At 35.0% G+C, this 24,752-nt stretch overlaps 1 protein-coding gene across 1 annotated transcript in view; it reads right to left on the bottom strand.

The window, feature by feature from the left end:
- Positions 1 to 257: 257 nt before the first annotated feature.
- The window catches only part of LOC106894889 (lysine-specific demethylase 4C-like), a 73,350-nt gene continuing 48,855 nt past the window's right edge, over positions 258 to 24,752 (bottom strand). The window contains exons 6-8 of the mRNA XM_014953879.1: positions 15,260 to 15,309; positions 5,734 to 5,837; positions 258 to 419 (exon numbers count right to left, since the gene is read on the bottom strand). Coding sequence (XP_014809365.1) covers positions 258 to 419; positions 5,734 to 5,837; positions 15,260 to 15,309 — 316 coding nt within the window. The remainder of the gene's footprint in view (positions 420 to 5,733; positions 5,838 to 15,259; positions 15,310 to 24,752) is intronic.

The raw sequence follows: 24,752 nt of genomic DNA, 5'->3' as shown, positions 1-24,752 counted from the left end.
GTAAGTGTAGCTTCAACTTAAAAAAAATCCATAAATAGAACTGGTTTTAAAGAATATGTAGAGTAAGCTGCAAATAAAAACCCACTACTAAGGGGAACACAGATTGCTCGAAGTATAGTACCCATTAGGAAAAAAACAACTGTAAATAAAATTTCAATAGCAGTATAAGGTACTACCTGATCTAATAGTTCTCCCTTTCTCATTGGCTTCCATAGATTGTCACAAAGAAATAACCACAGGAAAGATTTCCTTACGCATCAGTTTTCTGCAGCATGACTTACCAACTTCGCTGCTTTTCCATAATCAATCCATCGGATGGTGGCAAAGTTTGTTGACTCCGCGCAGTTAAAACCGTGGTTAAATCCTGCATGGTATCCATATGGGAAAGTAATCATAAATTCTCCTGCCTCTTGTGTAACCTGTAGCATAAAAAATAAACAAACAAACAAAAAAGCAAACACAAAAAAACCTCAAAGTGAAGCACAGTACAAAAGTAGTTCTGCTACCAAGCAGTGAAAACTGCATTTGTCTTTGCAACTACCTAGAAAGAAAGAATTTTTTTCTCCTTGCACACAGTCGTGAGTTAACGCAAGCAGAATAGTACACTTCAGACAGACATTTACTATAAAATACATAGCTACATGTATTACTTTACAAATTTAGAAACTACTTTCAAAAAACTAATCTTGGAACGCAGGTAGTAAAACCCGGAAAAGACAGCACAAAGAATACATCAGTCTTCCTGACTGAGAGGAAGCAGAGACAGGCTGGACTAAATTCTCCCAATTATCATCCCCAAATACTAATACCAATCAATTGTTGAAGAAATTACTCTGTCCAGCACCCTGAAGATGTTTCTCTGGAATGGCAGAGAACTTTTCCTGGAAAGCCTGCAGAGAGACCTTATTCTCACCCTTCTCTCCCCTACTCACCCATTTCAAAAACCCATAACTGAGGGTCTGATTTGCCTTTTAAGTCACTTACTATTGATGATCAAGTATAAAGGAGGAGAAACTCTAAGTTAATGAGCCTTAGCAGTTAAAGAAAACAATGTTGTTCATCCCAAAGCAAGACACTGGATATATTTATATCCTCTCAGGCAGTATCTTTAAAACATTTTGGACAGGAAAGAAGGAAGAATAATTAATGACAATTGCCCTGCACCCATTCTTGAGCCTCACAGCTACTAACACCAAGGGGATTTTTGCACTGGAAATGCCATGCAGAATGTCTCAACGTAATGGCATTAAAACATCACTTTAGCTATTACGTCAAACTTTTTAATCTGTCCCTGTCCTTCCCCTCTTTCTCTTAAAGTACAATTTATGAGAGCAAAACTCTGATGCTATTGACAACCAGAATTCTAAATACTTAAAGGACGAGCGGCCTGGAAGGAGATTCTCAGAGGAAAAATTTGACTACAGGTAAGCTCTGACATTGCTTTAGAGAATAAGCAAGGGTAATTCCAAAGGACTGATCTGTTCTTTATAAGTGCAGTAAAAATAAAAAAAAAATAGAAAAAACAACTACTAAAAAATTACTGCCATAGCAATATTTTGTATAGCCAAAAAGAAACCAAATTCCTAGCAGTTATCAAAATGGGATATCATATAAAAGGATTCTAGAATAAATTAATAGAAAAATAGGCTAAGGTAAACAAATCACTGGTCAGGATATTCTCTTTCAAGAGAGAAATCTTATCTTCCTGTACATGGATGGACTGCTGCTCTTCTCTGGATGTGAAGAAAAGAAGAGACTGTACTTCTTGTCAGTCACTAATATTCTCTCTGCTCAGAGACAGCTTTAATCTCTGAAAGTCACACCACCAAAGACTGTATCGAGGATAGGCTAGTCAGACTACAAATCTGTTTTCTGAAGTATCTGAAAAGAGTTAATCAATAAACTAGAAGATCTGGAAGTAAAGAGTTAAAAGAGATTCCCCATATTCTGTTTGGTAAGCCTTTTGACACGAAACACATCAGACAGCAGGCTCACTGAAAGCAAACAGATCATTTAAATGAAGCAAATAATCTGAGCAATGACTGATGACCATTCAATAAGACGCATTTGCTGATTACAGGAAAATAAGGGGACTTCATAGAGATTAAAAAGGCTGTTTTCATTGCGCGACAAGGCTTTGCATAAGTAATACAGTAAGAAAAACTGTTAGGACAAATATGACTCTTTTTAGGGAAAGACATGAATTGAAATCGCAAAAAAGGAGAGTTAAATTTTAATCACCAAAATTAACACTCACAACTCGAAATACTTTTCTTATTAACATGCCAGGTCTTAAATCTCAGCCTTTTGTTGGAATAGTTGTCTTATATTCAGTTTCCACTTTTAGAATCCCCCTTTTCTCCTCCCTCAAAATTCTCATCTTACAGTTTTACAAATACTTTGTGTTTTTTTTTTCTTAATGCAAGGATAAATACACAGGGATAGCACTTCAAGATATATGTTTCTGACTGTATTGTAGGACGAAGGAAAGAGGAAAACAAGAAAAAACATATTTAGCTAACAAAGCTAAAGAATAAAATTGGACATTGCATTTTGCATTTGCACTTTGCAAGGTTAATTTTTTGTGGGTTCACATTTAGTGTGTACATGCAAAAGCACATACAGGTGCATATATTATAACTGCTACTGTAGGACTCAAACAATCGCTGTGGGAATGTTTAAGAAAGATTATTCTCAATTCTAACAATTGCGAAATTTATCTCAATACACCCTCCCACTGCTGACAGTTTAGCAGGTGTTCTATTGCAACAAGCAGCAGTTCAGCTGCCACCTGGTAGGCGTAGGCTGACTTATCAGCATGCAGCACATTTCCACTTCTATCACTTTGAGACATGAGAGATCACAGCCTGGTTCTCTCTATTCACTTTCTCACTGAATCCCATTAATTACAATTACACTTGGGTACAGCCTGCTTCCTCCCAAGACTAGGTGACAGAACCAAACTAAAATATTTAACTGTTTCTAGCAATTTTTTTAATTTTTTTTTTTCTAATTAGAATACAGGAATAATCAAGACACTGAAGTAAGAACATCAGCTCCCTTACCCACCTCAAATGTGTGGTACTGAAAATAAATATGCTAGCATTTTGCACTATGCTACTTTAAACACCAACCACTGAAAATTACACTGTTCACAAAGTAATGTTCTGTAAATCCAAAATGATAAATCTAGTTATAAAACCTTCCAGTTTGGAAGGTTTCATCTGACACTTCATAACAAAGCACAAGGCTATGAAAGAAATCAGTATTTACCTATAAATTACAAAAACGAACTCAGCAACTACATTTCCATATAATAATATATCATTCAGAAAACAAACTACTTAGATGAATATAATTTATTCAAAAAAGCTTGCTTTTCACAGCAGGCAGTATCATTCTAAACGCCTACATTTCTTCAATTTTATACATATATTGATTTAAGCATGAAAAATGAAGTGGTATTCCAAAACACATAACAAATCAGTGGCTTTATCCCACCTAAATGTCTACCTCACTCAGTTTCTTTTCCTTAACAGTAAAGCTGTATTTCTAACAAGGTTCTTCTTATCAAGTAACCTTCTAAAATTTGCTTCCACTCAGTTTTACTAAAAGCATGTCATATAATTGGCAGGATCAGTTATTGCTGTTCTACTAGTAGTAGTGCTAGGTAATTATTGTAGACACCGATTATTGAAGTGTAGACATTGATTACTGGTATGCAGATGCCTGCATAATTTATATTTTGCTGCAAAATACTATTTTCAGGAGAGACCAAGAACATCTCGAACTGTTGATAAATTTCTGTTGTAAAATCCATTTAAAGACATACTCTCTCTCCAATTATGTTTCCTTCTTCAACAACGGATTCATGTCAGATGGCAGTTCTTCAGCTACGAAGTGCAGTATGTTGTAATATTATCCTATAAATTCTTGAGGTTATAAGTTTCTGTATTCATTCACTTGAAGTATTTTGCTTGTTGCAATACTATATATTTTTCAACACGCTTGTGCTGTTTTAGCTGCGACAGAATTAAATTTCTTCATAGGAGCTTTATGGGGCTATGTTTTGGATTTGTGCTGCAAACAACGTTGGTAATACTGGTGTGTTTTAGTTCCTGCTGAGCAGTACTTAGACAGCGTCACCTTATCTGCTTCTCACACTGCCCTGACAGCAAGGAGGCTGGAGCTGAGGGAGTGGAGAGAGAAGGAAGGAGGGGAATGTTTGAAGTTCCCAAATAACCATTACGTGTGACGGAGCCCTGCTTTCCTGGAGATGGCTGAATCCCTGTCTGCCGATGGGAAGCAGCAAATTCCTTGCAATTTCTTTGCATGCACAGATTTTCCTTTACCTGTTAAACTGCCTTTTATCTTAAACCATGAGTTTTCTCACTTTTAACCTTCCAATTCACTCCCGCATCACACAGGGAAGGGAGAGAGCGAGCAGCTGTGCGGGGCTCAGCTGCTTGCCAGGATTAAACCATGATAATAGTATACTTGAAAACATTCGCTTACATATTATTTCTATGGGCTACGTTTCATACTGTTACAAAAACATCAGCTAAAACAGATAGAAAGCACTGTGTTATCCTATATACTAGGCTGGGAAGCATGATAAGCTAAGTTTGCCTACATAAATCCACATGATAGCAATAAACAAACACAGCAAATGCTGAAACAGAAACCACAATAAAAAACAAGGAGTGTGGCAAGGACAATTTACAGACCTACAGTGCAGCAGGAACAGATTGAGAAAATGTATATATTGCCTGGTTCTTCTGAACACTTTAAAACAGTCTGCACAGTGGGAAACCAAGAATCATAACCCATTAATGATCAAAAGGCTTTTAAAAAACTCACTATAACATACAGATGTTCACACGGTGGACCTTTGAATGAAGCTCTATGCTTCTGAGTAGGCCTACAAAGCTCTTGAATTTAGAAATTTAGAATCTACACAGAATTCAGGATATAAGATATATCTATTTAAAGACAAAGCAATGCAGTAGGAATGCTTTTATTAGCTGGCAGCTATAGGAAGTTCGAAGTGGAAAACAAAGAACGTAGAAAATCTTGTAGACAAGAAGAAACTGAATACGTCAGATGTTTTTGGAAACAGCTATATCTTAAATTCATCCACAAAGAAGAAAGCCAGTTATTCTTCCTACTTTCTGTTTATATAACATTCTTATTAAGTGTCCAGTCTTCCACCACCTAGCAGCACAAAATAATCATTCAACTCCTTTTTAATATGCTACAGGTTTTAAAATACACTTTAAACTAAAAAACAGTGTGTTTGGTTTTATTCCACCTGAAACTTTTTAGGTCATAATACCGATAAAGGTACATTTAATTGCATAAGAAAATACAATATACAGATAATACAGATATGAAACATTTATTTTAAAATATTAGGTATATAACTTGCATTAACACAACTAGTTATTAAGTGTTTCAGTCAACAGAATATCACATGCAAGCTTGCATAGAAATAAAACAGAAACTTTTAGATAAAGATTATGATGGTTAGAACTGTTTTCTGCTAGAAAATTCCAAGCTAAACCATATAAAAGTCCTAATAGTACAAGCATTTGTTTTCATTTTTTCATGGAGTCAGTGCCTAGAAAAATTAAAATTCCTTTTTTGCCTCAACTTTACTATAAACAGTCCTTATAGTAAACACAATCTAAGTCAATGCATGAATGTGTAGTTTAAAAATAAGCACCAATGTACCTTGTCAAAAGGAATTCCATACTTCTTCAATATTGATGGAGAAATCAGAGTCATCTTGTGGCGAAGAAAAGCATCACATCCTTGAGAACTGCTTGGGAAGAACCCTAATAAGGCAAAAAAAAAATCTTTTATTTATCTTTTATTTAAAACAAGCAGGATTTTTTTGTAATATTTTACAATACATAATACTGTTCAAACTTTTTCTAGAATTTTCTGTCATGTCTTTGCTAGGTTCCAAGAGCTTTATATAAAAATCAAATGCCCCTCCTAAGTTTTTCAACTGATTGTCAGGGGCAGGGATGGGGGCAGATTGCAGGGGTTGGGGACTTTTAAAATATTTATTTAAATTTAAAATAAATTTGAATCTGTGAATTAAGGTGCACTTTTTTTAGCCTTTCGAGAAATATTTTATTATTTGGGGATTTATATTTTTTTCACTAACATTCATTCTGCAACCCCTGCACCCAGGAAAAATCAACTGTAGTATATAAATTTAAAAGGATTCCACAAGGACTAGGTTTACCTGGCACTTCCAGACCACCTATACAATAAACAAATACAACTTTGTATCTATAAAAGGCTAGAAAGTATGGCTACTTTCACAGAGGTATCTGGGATGACTGAAAACAGTTGGGGTTTTTTTGCTTCTTTATATCTTGTCTTGATTCCTATAAACAAAAACTGCTTTCCATGTTTGAACTTTCATGATTATTTTGTACCACCCCAAAAACTCTGCTTAGTCCATTAAAACATATAGGAAGAAAAGATTACTTTTATGTGTTTAAACTAGTGTAGCATAATTAGTTTGAGTCTACTGTAAAAAAATAAAAATTTATGAACACAAAATTGGGTAAAAAAAGATTCTCCAAAATCATTTTCATTTGCACTATAAATATAGGTAAAATTCATTATAATAAGAAAATCCAAATATAAAGCCATTTAAAAATTATGTCTTTTTTGGGATCAAGGAAGTCATACATAATCCTATTCTTCTATGCAGGAGAACTACGTAAGAAATAAGGACAGAAATGGAAGTGAAGCAACAGAAATAAAAAGAAGTATATTTCACTAATTATCTTGCACAGCAACTTGATACTGGAGAAGACAGAATGCTAGTTCTCCATGATGAAAAAATTCCCCTTAATAATGGCATTAATACTGATTCAGAAAAAACACTTGATTCATTTACACATAAAATGATATTTTATGCCTGCAGAACACGCAAAAAAAATATCTTTTAGAGAGGTTTGACAGATTATCTAGGATTATTCAAGGTTTAAACATTTGTCCTCAGCAATATTTTAACCAAGAGCACAACTCCATTGTTCTCAAAACTGAATTGTAACTGTTTTTCTGGAAAAGCCTGCTAGCTGCACCGAAGAAGTAAGAATAGGTCGCCTAAGAAAAGTACAGGAAAAACAATAACAAAAATGACTAGACAAATGATAGAAAAATGGGCACAAACCAGAACACAGGAAGTTCCATCTAAACATGAGGAGGAACTTCCTTACTTTGAGGGTGGCAGAGCACTGGAACAGGCTGACAGAAAGGTGGTGGAGTCTCCGTCATTCAAAACCCACCCGGACGTGTTCCTGTATAACCTGCATTTGGTGGACCTGTTCTGGCAGGGGGGCTGGACCAGATGATCCCCAGAATTCCCTTCCAACCCAGTATCATTCTGTGATTCTTTGTGAACACAGAATTAACCACAGGACATTCACATAGTAAAATGGCTTTCTGTCATCCTTTTACTTTGTTTGCACAAGTTGTTGTACGCAAGAGATTTGGGGTCAGCGTCTCTATGTCCAAGTGGCAACCAATGACACGTGGCATTCCTCAGGGGCCAGTTCTGGGACCAGTGCTGTTCAGTATCTTTGTCAGAGACAGAGACAGTGGGATTGAGTGCACCCTCAGCAAGTTTCCAGATGACACCAAGCTGTGTGATGCAGTCAACATGCTAGAGGGAAGAGATGCCATCCAGCAGAAGCTGGACAGGGCCTGTGTGAACCTCATGAAGTTCAGCCAGGCCAAGTGCAAGGTCCTGCACTTGGGTCACAGCAATCCCAAGCACAAATACAGACTGGGCAGAGAATGGATTGAGAACAGCCCTGAGAAGGAGGACTCGGGTAGTTGGTGGATGAGAAGCTCAACATGTACCAGCAGTGTGAGCTTGCCGCCCAGAAAGCATACTGCATCCTGTGCTGCATCAAAAGAAGTGTAGCCAGCAGGTCAAGGGAGGTGATTCTGCCCCTCTGCTCTGCTCTGGTGAGACCCCACCTGGAGTACTGCATCCAGCTTTGGTGTCCCCAACGAAAGAAGGATATGGACCTGTTGGAGTGAGTCCAGAGGAGAGCCACAAAAACAGAGCGCTGGAGCAGATCTACTACGAGACAGGCTGAGACAGTTGGGGTTGTTCAGCCTGGAGAAGAGAAGGCTCCAGGGAGATCTTACAGCAGCCTTCCAGTACCTAAAGTGGGCCTACAGGAAAGATAAAGAGGGATTTTTTACAAGGGCATATAGTGATAGGATGAGGGGTAATGGTTCCAAACTGGAAGAGGGCAGATTTAGACTAGACATTAGGAAAAAAATTTTCACTATGAGCGTGGTGAGGCACTGGAACAGGTTGCCCAGAGAAGCTGTGGATGCCCCATCCCCAGTAGTGGTCAAGACCAGGCTGGATGGGGCTTTAAGTAACCTGGTCTACGTGCAAAGTGCCCCTGGCCGGAGGGCTGCAACTAAATTATCTTTAAGGTCCTTTCTTACCTAAACCATTCTATAATTCTATACCTCTCACATCAATGTTAGTTTGTCATTCACAGAAGCAGTTTTATTCTTGGAGCAATGTGCTCACTACTTGATTTAAAAAAAAAAAAAAAAAAAAAAAAAAAAAAAAAAAAAAAAAAATCACTTTCAGTCAATTAACCGTCTAAATATTTTTAATGACTTCAGGAAAAAGTCACTTGTACTGATCAACTCTACTAAGATGCCCTGAGATCACAGTTCATTCAAATTTATGGTTCTTTCTTGTTTCTTCCCACCAACAGGCAAGGAATTCTTTACTCTCTCTTGGAATTGCAAATAATGTTATAATGTACATTTCAAAAAGTAGTACTTGGTATGTACAGTTTTATCATACACATTTGGCTTCACTGATTAAAAGACAGTTAAAAGAAACTAGCCCACTATTTCAACTATTTTGGCAAAATTAATGCCTATAACATAATGCTAACAATCATAACTTGGAATATACGGCTTATGAGCTTCAAGAAAACTCAGTCCTGAACAGCATAATAATAGAAATATAGTGGAACATACTGTTAAAAACGTGATTGAAAGTGATATTTGAGACTTAAAAAATAACCAGTATGAAAAGTAGCAAAAACCTTGATTTCTAAAAGCAGGCCAGGTTTGACTAAGCTATTTTCCCCAAGAAAACAAATTTTGTACCAGATTCAGCTACTGCAATCTGCTTAATTAGTTCAATAAATAATAATAAAAAGCAAACGATGGGCAGATATCCAAAACTTAAGTTGTACCACTACAGCTCCAAGAGATCAGAAACAGTTGTGACAACTCCAACCAGAAGGCAAGCTTGTTGCTGAATTTTAAGAAAGCTGCAAACAAAACAGAACAGCAGAACATAACATGCTCAAAATCTATTATGAGAAATTTACTGGAGAACATTTGCTATGGTTACAGAGCCCTCACAGTGAAATCAAAGCACAACCTACATGTTCTATACCACTATAAAATGTCTTTTGACTCTGTCAAAGTCTACACTTACACACACTCAAATTTTCCAGTCACATTCACTTCATTTTCTCAGAGCACTCCCCTTCAATGAACAAGGGAAGAAAGGAAGGTAGCATTTCCTCATTAGAAAACTGTTTATCAGAAGGTCTTTTGTTCTGCCCAGGGTAAAGGTGAGGTCACACAAGCTTTTATTTCAGGAAAGAAAATCCCTGTGGGAGAACTAGTTAGCAGGTGTTAAAAACCAATGAATAGAGGACATAGCATTAGAAACTTCACAAGACTCTTATAAATCATTAAATGCAGGCCAATTCGAGACACGCCTGCAACACACCAGAACCATTCTCAAATACCAATTTACAGGATTACCTGTTAATCCTGGATATTTAGTGAAATCCCACATCCAAATGAAAAAAATGCTGAAATTTATCTAAAAGGTAACTACCATTCACATTCTGTAGTACATTCATCCTTTTATGAGACACTTGAAATCTTCATTTAATTCATTAACACTAATCCATTAACTCTAAATCAGTTTTACACAAGCAGACATCTTGTGGGTATTTGCATGCAACCCGTTTCTGGGATGGTCTCTTGAGACATGGCAGACCTCTTCCACACCTCTTCTCAATACTTCTATTTAGCCACCTGTACCCTACCTAATCTTGGAAAAGGTTCCACAGAACACAAGAAGACAGTTCACAGCAATTACTTCACAGGGACCAATCAGGTGAAACAGAATCAGGTTGCTCATTGATTTACATCCATGAGAAAAAGATCACCCAGTTGAAAATTCTCCAACCCATGATTTAAAGAAATACTGACATACTCAACACCTGGAGCAGAATTAGAACAGTCTACAAGGTAAAGATGTGACTCAGCACTTGTGGCCAAATGTTTGAACATGAGCATTGCTATCCGGAAGGCTCTTTTTTCCTTTTTTCATCCTGACAGTATCATTCCAAGTATCACACACAGCTCACTATGAGATGACCACAACATATCACAACTATCACTCACACAAACTGAAGTGGATTGAGTTCCATTCCTTGGTTGATTAGCATTTTCACGGTATTTCGAACGCCCGTTTATGGTACCAAGAATGTGTCCATACTGTTTTTAATTAAACTGTTCAGCTACAATCTTACTTGGACAAATTACAACACTATTCCCAAAAAAGTAACTCTGCAAGTAACTCCATTTATTTGAATAGGGCAATTGGCTATGTATTACCTTGTATGATCAAGGGTTTCAGAATTCAGCCAATGATGAAGTCAGTATTTAAGCACACATACATAAAAATCGTATTTGTAGGGAACTTTCAATTCAAATTCTGACCAGTCAGGGAACGAGGCTAGACTTCCTACCTTTCTCTACACTTTCACATACAAGTCTTCACCTGAAATTTTATAGTAAAGGTGCTTTATTTCTAGTTTATTAATATGAATTGAAAATTTAAGTATAAAACTTGAGAAATATTTAAAACTTATAAGAAAGAGAACACCCTGAAATGGAAAATATCTTTAATGTAATTAAAAATAATCCCAATTAATGCAATTAAACTCAAAGTTACAGTAATTTTTTACTCACGTATGTCTTATGTATGTTTACTTATGTATGTCTCTTTAAAGGACTTAGGACATACAAAATATTAATCATAATTCACTCTTGGAACACAAGCAGAGATGAAAGAAGGATGGAGTTTTCTAGTCGTATTTATTTTTAGATTTTACTTTGGTAGGTATAAATACAAACGTCATATAATGTGTTTAAATTAATTTGCAATTATTTGAACTAATTTGATTTAACTTTCTGTATTGCACATAAAAGAAATTAGGAGGATGAGTTTGCATACCAACACTCCTCACAAAGAAGCGGTGGGAATTTGTATGCTATACAAAGCACATAGTATAAAAGCCACAAAAGAAGCAAGTGCTGTGAAATATGACTGTTGTTATTCCCAGATTAATATGTTACAGCTTTAAGTTTATTCTCTTAGATGCAACTTTCCTAACTTGACTCATATAACTATCAGTTGAGATAAAGTTCAATTCTTCAACTGCTCAAGTTTTCAGATTCAACTTAGAAGTTATGCAAATTCTACATCGAGTTTTATTTCACTATTTGCACTTGTTTTCATACATAATAGGTAATGATGTCTGCATAAAATGAATTAATTAATACTATACACCATAGAACGCTCTTTGTAACATCCCTACATACTTACAATATATTAAACTTTACTTTAGGTTCTTCTTTAACATAATTGAGCACCACAGATAGATGTCACCTCCTCTCTAAAAGTTTCTGCAATTAAATGATCTATTAAACGATCTTGAAAATCCTTCAAACTGTCATTTCTGATTCACCACTCTGCTTCTATTCTCTTCATTTTCTAACCCATTTCATGAAAGAAACAATTCTTAAGAATGCCATGGTATTACAAATTAACATAACAAGTATAAAAATGGCAGTTAACAGCTCACTTGAGATTTTTATTACATTTATGTCTACATAAAATTGAAAAAAACCTACATAAATGAGAAAACAGCTGAAGGGCAAAATCAAACTGTTGTCTTTATTAGATGCAAGTCTAATGTCTTTCAGATAAAATATTTGTAGGTGGAACAGTCAATCAAGCTTTCAATGAAAAGCAGAAATGAAGCAAAAATGGAAAACATCCTAACCTTCCTTTAATTTCATGTATCAACTGCTGCCTTGACTTAAACAACCTGTCGCATTTAATGCACTATTTCATTATTTTAATTATTTAGGAGCATTTGATTAATTCAGTGGGCATCTGCTCAGAGCTAACCTTCCCGAACAAAATACTTTTTTTTCTTCATAGATTGTATTCATGCAAAAATATGATTAAAAATATTTTAATATACATTTAGTTAAGCAGGTTAAGCATGATGGTCTAATTTACACTACATTTTATTAATGTTTACTATTAAGTGAATTGCAGCGATGAGCGTACTTTACATTTTCATCTTTTTAAGATATCTTACTGTAAAACTCGGACTGTATTTTAGCAGGCAGCAGTTGCAAATTAGAAGATCACAAAGGTTTTATCCCCCCACATGGAAATAATCAGAAATTGTAGTTTCCAAAAAAAAAAAAGAAAAAAAGTCTAAGTCAAACCAAGCATTAGGTCCATCACCTTTATTCTTAAGAACTACAGCATCATTTTCTACATTCTATTCTAAGCTGGGCCAAAAATATCATGAAAACAACCTAGTCACAGAAAAATATTGCAGAAGACATTAAATTCAAATACAAAAAAACTTCAGAAATGTCAGAGATGGTTGTCTGTGAAACTAACTCAGCTATCTTACATTGCTGTTACAATAAAAATCTCTGCACGAGTATACAGTTTCCCAGAGAAATCCAGTTTCATTCACTGAATATAATGGAATAAAACAACTATTTGAAATTTTCTCTTCACTGTTGAGTACCTGATTTCGTGTTTTATTTTCTATTTACTGTTCAAAATATGGGTCTGAAATTAAAATTATTAAGTTTGGTCATACACATGATTCACCAAGGAAAGTAGTTTTCCAGTCACCACACAGATCTTTGTCACTTGTACTAACAATTAACGGCACTAATAGACAATTGGATTCCTTACAGATGTGCACAGACCAAGGCTGAGTGACGTGCCTGGACAACTTCTTTTAATCTAGTGATCAGTAAAGATGAAGGAACTGGGTGCCTTTTCCCAGCTGTAGAAAAGCATGTACACATGGTGCCAGCAAACCTCAAGACAGATCCCTTTCTGTCCTAGCTTCTTTCAGCAGTTCTGGACCTAAGTACTGTTACATTAGGTGAGACTGAATAGACAATTGTCCAAATCTGACTCTGGTATTCAGACACTAAAACCCTGTTCAACCAGTATAACCTATTGGCTTCTGACAAACAGTGGTTTTGGAGATTTCCACTTCTCCACATGCTTTATGTCCCATTCCTTTTACTGTATTAGGCTACCATTATCAGCAATAAGAGGCCTGAGCACCTTCAGGACACAGTTTTCTAACATGGCACTTTCTTAAAGTATGCAAGTTTACATTCATCGACTTCAAAACCTCCAAAGTAGCAAAGCATGTATGTCCAAAAGTTACCTACCTTCTGAATTGTACAGGTTACCCTAATTTCCCCAGATATTGCAGTATGTCAAAGAACTTCAGGACACAGTTTTCTAACATGGCACTTTCTTAAAGTATGCAAGTTTACATTCATCGACTTCAAAACCTCCAAAGTAGCAAAGCATGTATGTCCAAAAGTTACCTACCTTCTGAATTGTACAGGTTACCCTAATTTCCCCAGATATTGCAGTATGTCAAAGAAAAATCTGAAGGGTTTTTGTTTTTTTTTTTGCCTGCAGCAAACAATACCATGCCTCAATGACACTTAATTTTTAGAAACTAGCGAACAAGTCTTGCTGAAACTGCCTATTCTCGTCCCTCACCAAAAGAAAGAAAAGAAAAAAAAGGTTGGATAGACACTCATTACAGAACATTTAAGCCCGAATAGCACTAAAATGCTACACAACTATAATCAATCAATATGAAATCTATAATATATGTCAGAGCAGCCATACTGCATGAAATGAAAAGTCTATCTACCCAAAGGTCTTGTTCTCCAGGAAGGAAAAAAAATAGTGATAACTTTCTCAAATGAAACTATGGGAAAATTTAGGAATAGTAAAAATAATTATCCAAGTTGACAGCTGTCTTTCTGAGATGTGTTTTTAAGACTGCCAGTTCACAGGTCTCTCCTCTCTATCAACTTCAGTGATACATTTTAAAATACAGTTTAAAAATAACTCAGAAAAATAGTCATGTAACTATAGGCACATAAAATTCATACAAAAAGAAAGTGTACAAAAAATTTCAGAATTTGGTCCTGATACAAGATACCTAATTATGAACTTTCAATAGCATTCCTTAAATAATATGGTTAATAGCAGGCTATAAAACATGGGCTGCCAGGCCAAGAAACTCTATCTAGAAGCAAAGAGAGAGGTGTAGTCTTATTGAAAATAAAACAAATTACTGTACAAGAAGAATTTTCCTATAGATCAATGATTTTTATCCCTTAGATCTCAATCATACAACAATAACCTCTGCTTCTTCTCAACAGACATTCGTCACACCTCAAGAGGGCAAAAGCCAGTACTTGAGGGTAAAGCCACGCTTTGGCCAAAGTGGATTTCTAGGTCTGCTCACTGGGCAACAGGCTGCTACCAAGTAAGATTCAGCACCGGTACATTTTACCTGCTTCACCCTTCCCAGAGGTACCAACCAGGGTTCTGTCCTGTACCCACCCACTAACTTTCACGCAATTTCCAGAGACTCAGCTGTCTTCAATATTTCTGTCTTTGTATCAAATTTGGCTAAGAAGTTAAAATTTAAGAGGTACTGATGAAAAGAAGCTACGAGAAGAAAAAGCAATGGCACAGAGGATACAAAGATACTAGCAAAGAATATCTAATGAACAAAAAGCAACAAAACACTAAGCTTCACTTTCATAAGCTTCATCAAGCTAAAACCACCAATATCAAATAAAGTTCTAAGACAAAAAAAAATTATTTTGTTTCTTAAGTATTCCTCAGAGTACTAGAAAGTGTTCCTTGTTTGCAATCACACCATACAGAGATAAAAGTCACACAACATTAAGTAATAAAACACAGCAAGTAAGTCAAGGACAATGTTTTTCACTTTGCTGGAGGTTTGTCCTTCAAACATCTTACATATGGAAATATTGAAAATACTACCTTGAGCTAGTCTTTCAAGCCGTTTCCCATGCTCTGGAGGGATAGCATACCTAAAATTCACATAAAGAAAAGGATGAAATGCTTAAAGATACAATTATGACACAAGTCATGATTCACTTATGATAAATATCTGAAAACACAGAAGCCAAAAAAATTAAAGACTGAAAAATTATACAGGAAAAAATATACCAATCGCTGAGGAAGAAATACAGGGAGGTTTTTTTGGAGAAAACATTTTTGCTTATTTCTAGTTTAAACACTATAATGTGGTTCAATAATGTTACAGTCACAATTTAAAATCGTGCATATTGACAATATTTGATTATGATCACACCATTCCAGTTAAAAAAACCCACACATATACTTTCATTTACGCAAACCAAAATGAAACAAAACCACATAAAATAAGTCTAACTTATACAGGTTTAACTTATTTGAATTATACTGTGCTTCACAGAAGTTCAACAGAAAAACAGGAGTATTAAGCATCTGTATTTTTTTCTATAGCCAATACTGTGGAATAAGAAGGTTACTTGTCTCTGTAAAATCATTACAATTAGAGTTAAAAAATTACTTAGGATTCTTTAAATTAAAGAATTGTACCTAACTTGGTCTGTAAAATCATTACAATTAGAGTTAAAAATTACTTAGGAAAAATACTTCCTTTAAATTAAATAATTGTACCTAACTTGTAATCTCTCTGTTCTTACTATAAGTTATTTTTTAAAGAGTACACATGCTATCTGCAACAATTCAGTAACACTATAAAAGAACTGGAATTAACCTGATGTTATTTTTAATGTTTATTACAGCTAAAAATTGAAAACTACTGAAAAGCTGTCATTTCATTCTGGTTTACTGAACAATACTACTCACATATTTACTGCACTTCATAGACACACTGTATAAAAAGTTAGGCTTTATTATTGACTTTAACTGGTTCAATATGTGATAAAATAAGCTTTTGTTTCAGTTAAATGTTGCAACAGCATTGGATTGATTCTTCTCTATAGAAAACAGGGTTCAGCAAAGGAGAAAATGCATATTCAGCTGTACAACAAAGTCCAAAACCCATTTTCAAACTTTTTGCTACACTGCAAAGAGATTTCATTCATCTCCCTGGACAACTCACTCAGAAAAAACAAGTGAAGGACTCTAGGCCCCTTATAAATATCCCCCTACCTCAAGCTCTCATTCGTTACAACAACAACAATTTTACTCTATTACAACTAGAAGTGCTGCACAGCAGCAAGATGACCCTTTCACCACAGAAGTCAGTGCTCTAAGTCAAACTGTAGCAAAATCCATGCCTACTGACAACCCACTTCAAATGGTACTAAACAAAGAGAGACCTTCAGCTCGACTCTGTTCAGTGTTTCCAGTTTTAATCAGAATTTCACTGTCTTAGAAAAATGGATTTTGTTTCTCTCCATTTGTACTTTCAAAGCATTTGTGCCTGCTGTCCACTCCATATTACACATGCATCAGCACATACACAGTAATCTTAACTATATGCTTTCACATTCCAGCGAAGACAAATGTTATGTCTAGCATTATATACTGTACATCACTAAATACACAACTCCATGAAGTAAAACATGAACAGGCAATGTTTATGTCAAAGAAAAAATTCAAACTGAAGACCTTCTTTGCTTTACTGGTCTCTAATTGGACTAGTGTTCTTCCAAAAATTCATGCTACCTTCTGTGATGATACGCAGCCACATGCTTCAATTTGTACACGTAAACATGTTAAGTACTTATAAATATCACAAAAATGGAAAACTGGATAAGTGAGCTCTCAATAACTCTCTTGGAAAGATAAAACAGGACACGAGTTAAGTGGGCTACAGCTATCTATTCAGCTAATCTAAAATTACCAAGAAATAATTCATTCAATGCAAGTTGGTGTTTTTCAGTCTTTATTTGTGGTCTGTGATAACATGTACCCTTCAATCCTTCTCTTCTTCCCACTGCTGCCATTGCTTTCTTCTCACAGCTAAGAAAAGGATCAAGGAAAGGAGACCATATTTGTAGTATCAGACTGTACGAGCCCCAGAGTAACTCTCCAGGCCCTTTATGGATGGCTCTTAATGCAATTTATTAGAAAACTGAGGGGTTTTAGCACATAGGCACCTGCCATGGATATCAGTAAATTAGTTTACATCAATCTCCCTGGACCCTTCATCTACTGTACAGAACATTAAACAAAAAATTCCCAAACTCAGATCAGTGAGTCAGAGAAAGAAATACTCACTCTCAGTCTCAACAGTTAGCTCATATGAGAACTTCAGCAGTGTCAAAAGCTTTTAGAAAAATATTTTTTATCATCTTGTGTCCAGCCTCCTTTTACCTACACTACTAAACAGCCACTAATGTTTGTCTGACATCTTGTATCTTAAGGCCAAGTCCAGCCCTCTTTAAAAGTAAATGTAATGAATGTTAAATCACTAAGAGGCAAAGAGAATGTTTCTTGGGTAACAAGCAAAGAAACAGATAAAAAGGAAAGAACAGATATAAAGGGAAATGTTGATGCTAATCTTAAGGCCAAGTCCAGCCCTCTTTAAAAGTAAATGTAATGAATGTTAAATCACTAAGAGGCAAAGAGAATGTTTCTTGGGTAACAAGCAAAGAAACAGATAAAAAGGAAAGAACAGATATAAAGGGAAACGTTGATGCTAAATACATTTTCATTTAACTAGTTCAGGAAGACATACACGTTAAAAATTTTGAAAAGACAGATAAAAGCTGAAGAGCCACTGTTCATTGCTAGAGTCAGGCTACAAAGATAGAAAAAAGATAGATACATTTGTTGAGAATTCTTCAAAAAAGACCTTTTGAAATACATATTAATTGAGCAAATCAAGGGTACTGGCAACAAGATAACAACAAATAAGTAATAAATATTAAATCTAAGCCATTTTTTTTTAATTTGTTTCTGAAACTTTTTTATATATGTTACATGATTAATTCTTCTAAATGATTCTCAGATTACTTTAAATAAGCTAACAACTTCTCTCTTTTTTTTTTTTAAATAAGAATCTCAGTCTTGGGCAATAACATCCACTGCTAATTCATGAACTAGTGGCAATATACACTCCCTGTTCTACCTATATTCTTCCAATCACCAGCAGAGGCAGTAACAGACAGTAGTCCAAGAGCTGTGATTACTTGGTCCTGTCTTTAGCTCAGAAAACATAATTGGTGACAATTACGATAGCTGACTTTATCAAATAAAGAAACAATGTTCTGGGGACTTGTCTGAAAACAAAAATTCACAAACTGCTCAATTTTAGTAACTACTTTGGTTACTATTTGATTTGATTTTATACTTAGATCCAAAACCTAAAAAAAAGTAACCTTTGAGTTACTTTTACAGTTTCTGTTGTATAAGAATGAATTTACTTTTTCATTCCCTGTACAACAATTGCTAGTCTATTACAGTAAAATACAAGTTTTACTTTGCATAGTAAAGAAAGAAAATCCAGTACTGGAAAAAAATTATATAGATTTTACTCAAGTTCTGTTGTATTAGGAATGTTTGGATGTTCCACCCATATACCAAAATGCCTAAATAAAAGCGCTTAAAGAGAATAAACTTTCATTAAGCTGAAAATGGAATCTCTAGTAAAACTCACTTGAAAATATTAACAAAATGCATGTGGACCACAGATGAAACTGCTTCACTCAAAAGAGAAAAGAATAAAATGTAGGCTTCAGGAGGAGGAAATAACGAATAGATATTTTCATAAGACGTAAACTAACACTGCATCTTCACAGCATTATATCCTTTTTCAGATTTCCCTTTGAGGGACTGTTGCAGAAACATTAGGCAACATAAAATAATTCTACTACATGAAAAGTGATCATATAAAGTTGGACAAAAAACACTTACACTAACTCAAACAAGTATTTTTAAACAATTCTACCGTTGCCTTCTTTGCTGCTGCACCAGTTTTGTGAATGCCGGGAGGAAAGGCCCTGTTTTTCTCTAATCCTGTATTTCCAAGGGCTTTTATTTCTCAGAATGCAGATGACAAAAACATTGGCTAAAAACATGTAAATAGAAAGAAAGTAGAAAGAACTAGCAGCAAAAATGATTGCACAAGAAGTGCAAGCAACTTTACCCCTGGGTTTAAAATTTAGCAAATAAAGTAAAAAGTAAGTAAAGAAAGTAAAGACTTTATTCAGAATTCATTTTCAAGTCATCCCATACATAAACAAAGTAACTTTGAGCACCATCTTCTTTAAAATTCAAGATTACATATGATTTTGAATAATAGAAAAGTTTAGACTAGAAGGGACCTGCATGTCATCTAGTCCAATCTCCCAATCAATGTACAGCTAAGCTACCAGTTAGATAACTAACAATTAGATCAGTTTGCACAGGTTTAACACGTAGTCAAGCTTTGAAAGTTTCCAAAGATAAAGGCTCAGCAGCATCCCTAAGCAATCTGTTACAATGACATTGTGAATTGTTTTTTCCTTCTATCAAACTGAAATGCCCCTTGTTGCAAGCTGTGATTATTGCTACCTTTCCTTTGTTATGTCAGGGCATCACTGAGAAGAATTTGTCTCCTTCTCTATAATCTACCTATACAACAGACTACAACCACAGATCACATATCAGAACATGTAACTTTTACAGAAAAATTTGTAAGGCAACAACTGTACACAGGTAATTATCAGCTCATGTTTGCTTGCTCAAATAATGAATGCGCTGCTCTGCAAAAAACCTCTCCTCTTACTTTGTCTATAGACTTCTTATATTTCCCATAAGAATCCTCTTACACTAATCCATACTGTTAATTTTCATAAGAACAGAAAAGTGAATTTCAACATGAAAAATAAGGAGTACTGACAATCCAGAAAATCTTAGCAGTTCTCAAGAAAGTATCCCATATACTTGGAAAAATGCCACAGAAAACATTTTCAGAGATACTAGACATTTGGGCTTTAGGGAAAAAGATTTAAATAAGCATAAAGCTTCTTCAAAGGAAAGCCTCCACAGATACTTCACTACTCAGCGTCACTATGGGCATCAATGAGGGGAAAAGCAAATCTATATAGAAACACATCAGAAGAACCAAAATAAACGGTATTGTTAAAATACATGTATTGATATTGCCCACAGTTAGCAATGAGAGAGCTGAAAGAAAACTCCTCAAGTCCTAACGCCTAACAAAGAACATAAGTATACGTTTTTGGTTTCTTGGGTAGACTTTTTTTGAGAGTATCAAAAATTAAATTAATTCTATCTCATAGCTAAAGATCTTGCAGAATTACATTCATCTTCTATTAACTGACAGTTTATATCATCAATAAAATGAACATAAAGCCAGACACAGAAAGTTCCATGTATTTAAAAACATTAGTCAATATTGTCTTTCCTCCCTTTTTGGTAATTTCACAGACCCTACTCTCAATGTTGGATTTTACAAATAGCACCTTGCAAATAAAGGAAGTGGGTTGCATGGTTGTGTCACTTATATTGCTTTTTGTGCAACAGGGTAACTGGTTATTCAGCACTCTAGAATTTCCTAACTGTAGGCAGCAGATAAATTTGAAACTGAATTTCAATGCACTTAATTTTAACACATGCACAGTATCATGATGATTATACATGGAAGGAGAACTGGGGATCCTCGTCAGGTGCTCAGTTATGTGATATGTTTTACAAGTGGGACAACTTTTACAACAGTACTGTTCAAACTATGAACATAAAAACACATCAAAAACACAGAATCATTGCTTTACTGTGCCCAGCCAAGCAAGATGGTCATCACACAAGCAGCCTGTTTCATTCACCCAATTATTCTCAACTCAGTGACAAGAAACAGAATGTGAAACATTGAGTTCTATTCTTCCTAAGCCAGGTACGTGCACAGATAATAGATAACACCACCTGCTGCAAGCTAATTCACTGTAATGCTAAATGCTCAACCAAACTACTTCTCTGAAGCCCATGTTATATATTGACAGGGAAACAATAGCTGATGATTTTTCCTGCTAATTAGTGTTTTTAAAATTCCAAAGCTACAAACCCATAAAATGTTGTTACAACTAAACCTACAACAGTAATTTTTTCACAATGAACCTAATTCATTGATTTCACAGTTGACAACAGATAATTTGCAACCTCTGCAGTGTACCAAAATAATGCTGTCTATCTAATTCCAGACACTGGACCCAGAATCCCTTGTCACTTTTTATAAGCAACATTCATTTGCTCTATTATCTATTTAGGTGGTTAACATTTATTATATAAACGTGGTAAATTTTAAAAATATAAACAAATTGAAATCTCATAAACTTAATTTAGGAAGTTAATACATTTGCCATTTTGAGATGGGAAACTTCAAGGTCTGTTACCATCTACAAAATTTCCCTTCTTAACCTTAATATTTCAAGGAACAAAATCCTATTCCACAGGGCAGAAGGGAGAATTAAAAACAAAAAAATTAAAAAATCTCCTGTTCTTCTAATTCCCATGTCTTACTCAGCAAAGCTCTCTCACTTTATGGAGAACATTCTAAGCGCCAAATGATTGCTCAGTCTCAAGAACAAAAATAACCCTTTCAGATTGCTGACAAACCACTACACTGTTCGATTATAGCTACCTTTTAACAATCAGAATCCCTAGCCTGATTATACTCAACTCTGTGAGTACTAATATTCTTATTTATGACTTTTCTTTTTTGAGGAAGTGTGGCCAATCATCTCTTCTTCTAATTCACGCATAACTGCCTCCCCACCTCTCATGGAAGCTATATATATTCCTCCCACTTTTCACACAAAAAATTTTCACTTCACTGTAATTTTCTATACCTGTTGTTCTTACTAGACATAGACCATAACTAGGAAACGCGTCAGTTCTGTCAATGGTATGCCTAAATTTTGCAAAGGTAGTGAGACTCTTCCACTCATGCTGAAATCTGCATCACCTGGCCAGATTCTGACCCGTCTTTGTCAGCTGCTGACAACACGGAAAGTCTGCTATCCCAGACAACTTTGTCAGGACCTAGCTGTTTAACCCATTTACTTTATTACCATATCTGTTTTTAAATCGTACAATGTTAGTATAAGTCTGAGTATGTTTTCCCTCCTATACATTTTTTAATCTGGAATTTTGTCTGATACTAAAATCAGAACACCGATTTTTATCCCACAATATTCACAAGCCCATTATTGTTTCCTCTGCTACTGGGATTCCAAATCAAAAAAACTTTACATGAAATCATGTTTTTAAAAATTCCACAATGCCCACTGTGTGACTATCTATCTTTCCTCATTTTTCCACTTCAAAAAGGAAGATGGCACGTATTGGTACATATTCTACACTGGTAAATCCACAAAAAGAGGTAACAGTAAAGTTGCTCATGGCAAAAATTTTAGACAATCTGCATATCAATATTCTCGCCATCCTGTATTCACTGAACTCCTGAAAAGAGAATTCCTGAACCTAAATCACCTGCTTTATTTTCAATTTCACCATAGATCCATTTCACCCTACTCCTCTTACAAGCTAAATAAACTGCCAGGTCCAGCGTCATTCTCCTACGCCACTTAATTTTGGCTGTCTAAGCATTGCCATGAATGAAACGAAAGTTACTCTATGGCTAAATACTGGAGAGAGGTTCAGATTCCATAAAGACTACCAGCGCATTCAGATTCTGTTGCCTGCAAGTTCTCATCAGGGCTTTCAGGTGGAAGTGGTTGTCTTCTCACAATTCAGAGAAAACACATTGCCTATTCTGCTTCTTAACAAAGTATTTTTCAGTTCTCCATAATACCAATATGGCTGTCTTGAAGAACTATATGCATACCCAGTAAAATTAAAAAAAAAAACAACCAAGTACGTATTGCTACTGTACATGCCAGGGTATCTGGTTTCACTAAGGAAGCACTTGTCAACTCAGTTTAAATTAGCCAACACCTTTACTATCTGTATCCTGAGACAACTCATCCTCCACTTTTTGAGTAAAATATTATACTAATATCACATTAACATGAGATACATTTCACTGATAGAGGAACAGCATCAGCATAAATTATTGTAGCATTCCTCCGGAAAAGCACCTGTGTAACAACAAATCTTTAACTGTCTTTCAACTTTTTTTAGCACTGCATTTCTTAACAATATGGGCCAATGTGGTCCAGAAAAATCGAGTTGTATCCACCCCTACTTCTTCAAAAGAGGAAGTGGTCAGTGTTTAATGATTTTTGTTCATTCAGAAATGTAAACAAGTATCTGTAAACTAAAAGAGCATTTATCATATTATCAACTCATACCTTCCTCAAAATACTTCAAGAAAGTTTTCTTAGCTTCTAGTCATTGTGTCTAAGGTCTTCAGGGTTTAAGTAAATGTCTCTTCTACTTGGAATTTTACAATATGCAGTGAGGTTTTCTTTAAATAGCACTTTTAAAATTCCTAAGAAGCTAAAATAATTTTATACATTCATTGTTTTAGTTAAATTTGTCATATCATCTTACAACATTTTGGAATTACCTATCTTTACACCCATTTACACCCCTTAATCAATTCAAGACATAGATTTGCATTACTGCAATAGGTAGTGTTTACCTTCTTTATCTAAACCCAAGAGATCCACCACAGAAGAAAAGCAGGTAAACATAAAGCAATAACCTAGGAACCAGCAGCTGACCAATTTATCACCTTCTCAGCTTAAATACATGACATTGCATTGATCTTTATCTTTTGCATGGATATAAAAATAACCAATAATGTTTCATGGAACTACCAGCTACAAAATTGTCAGTCTAAGTTTGGATAACTAGAAACTGCCAGAACAAAACTAAGCACAATGCATCTTTTATGTATCTTTCAAGTAATTTATATTGTCTTCACAGATATGTTGAAAAAAAACACCCAACGTTTTAGGATAAAAAGGAAAACATTCTTTTCATCTACTTTAAGATACACGTATACCACAATCTATATGTATAACATTAAACTTACTTGTCTCTCTATTAAGGCTGTTCAGTCAAAAATCTATTATGGAGGAAGCACAGCAGAAGCTTCCTATTTAGTAAGTACCTTTAACACTGAATCTTTTCTCCTACTGGAACGACTGAGTCAACAGCAAAGAATATTACTCTTATTCAAAAAAGAAATTAAATACATGTTTAATACAAAACACGTTAGACAGTCCCAAAGGACAACTGAACCAAAGAAAATTATTTCAAAGAGGCCTTACAGAAGTTCCTTCAAATATTCCTGCGGTTCCAAACTCATTAAACTTCTCATATGGAACCATTACAATCTTTTTCTGTTGAGCTCAAACAAGCCTTATGTACTTATCAGTCTTTTCCTTTAAAATAAAAGAATGCACTACTGCAATATTATTTACATCAGAAATTTTGCTTATTTCATAGCATTCTCAGCTTAAACAAAAAAAATATCAAACTACTATCTTAGCTTTTAAGTAAGGCTTATCATTGTGAAGCAATTGTAACCCATCTATTTGGTAAA

The sequence above is a fragment of the Calidris pugnax genome, unplaced genomic scaffold (genome assembly GCF_001431845.1).
Source record: "Calidris pugnax isolate Ruff unplaced genomic scaffold, ASM143184v1 scaffold178, whole genome shotgun sequence".
Lineage (NCBI taxonomy): Eukaryota > Metazoa > Chordata > Aves > Charadriiformes > Scolopacidae > Calidris > Calidris pugnax.
This window is presented reverse-complemented; position numbering and strand designations above follow the sequence as displayed.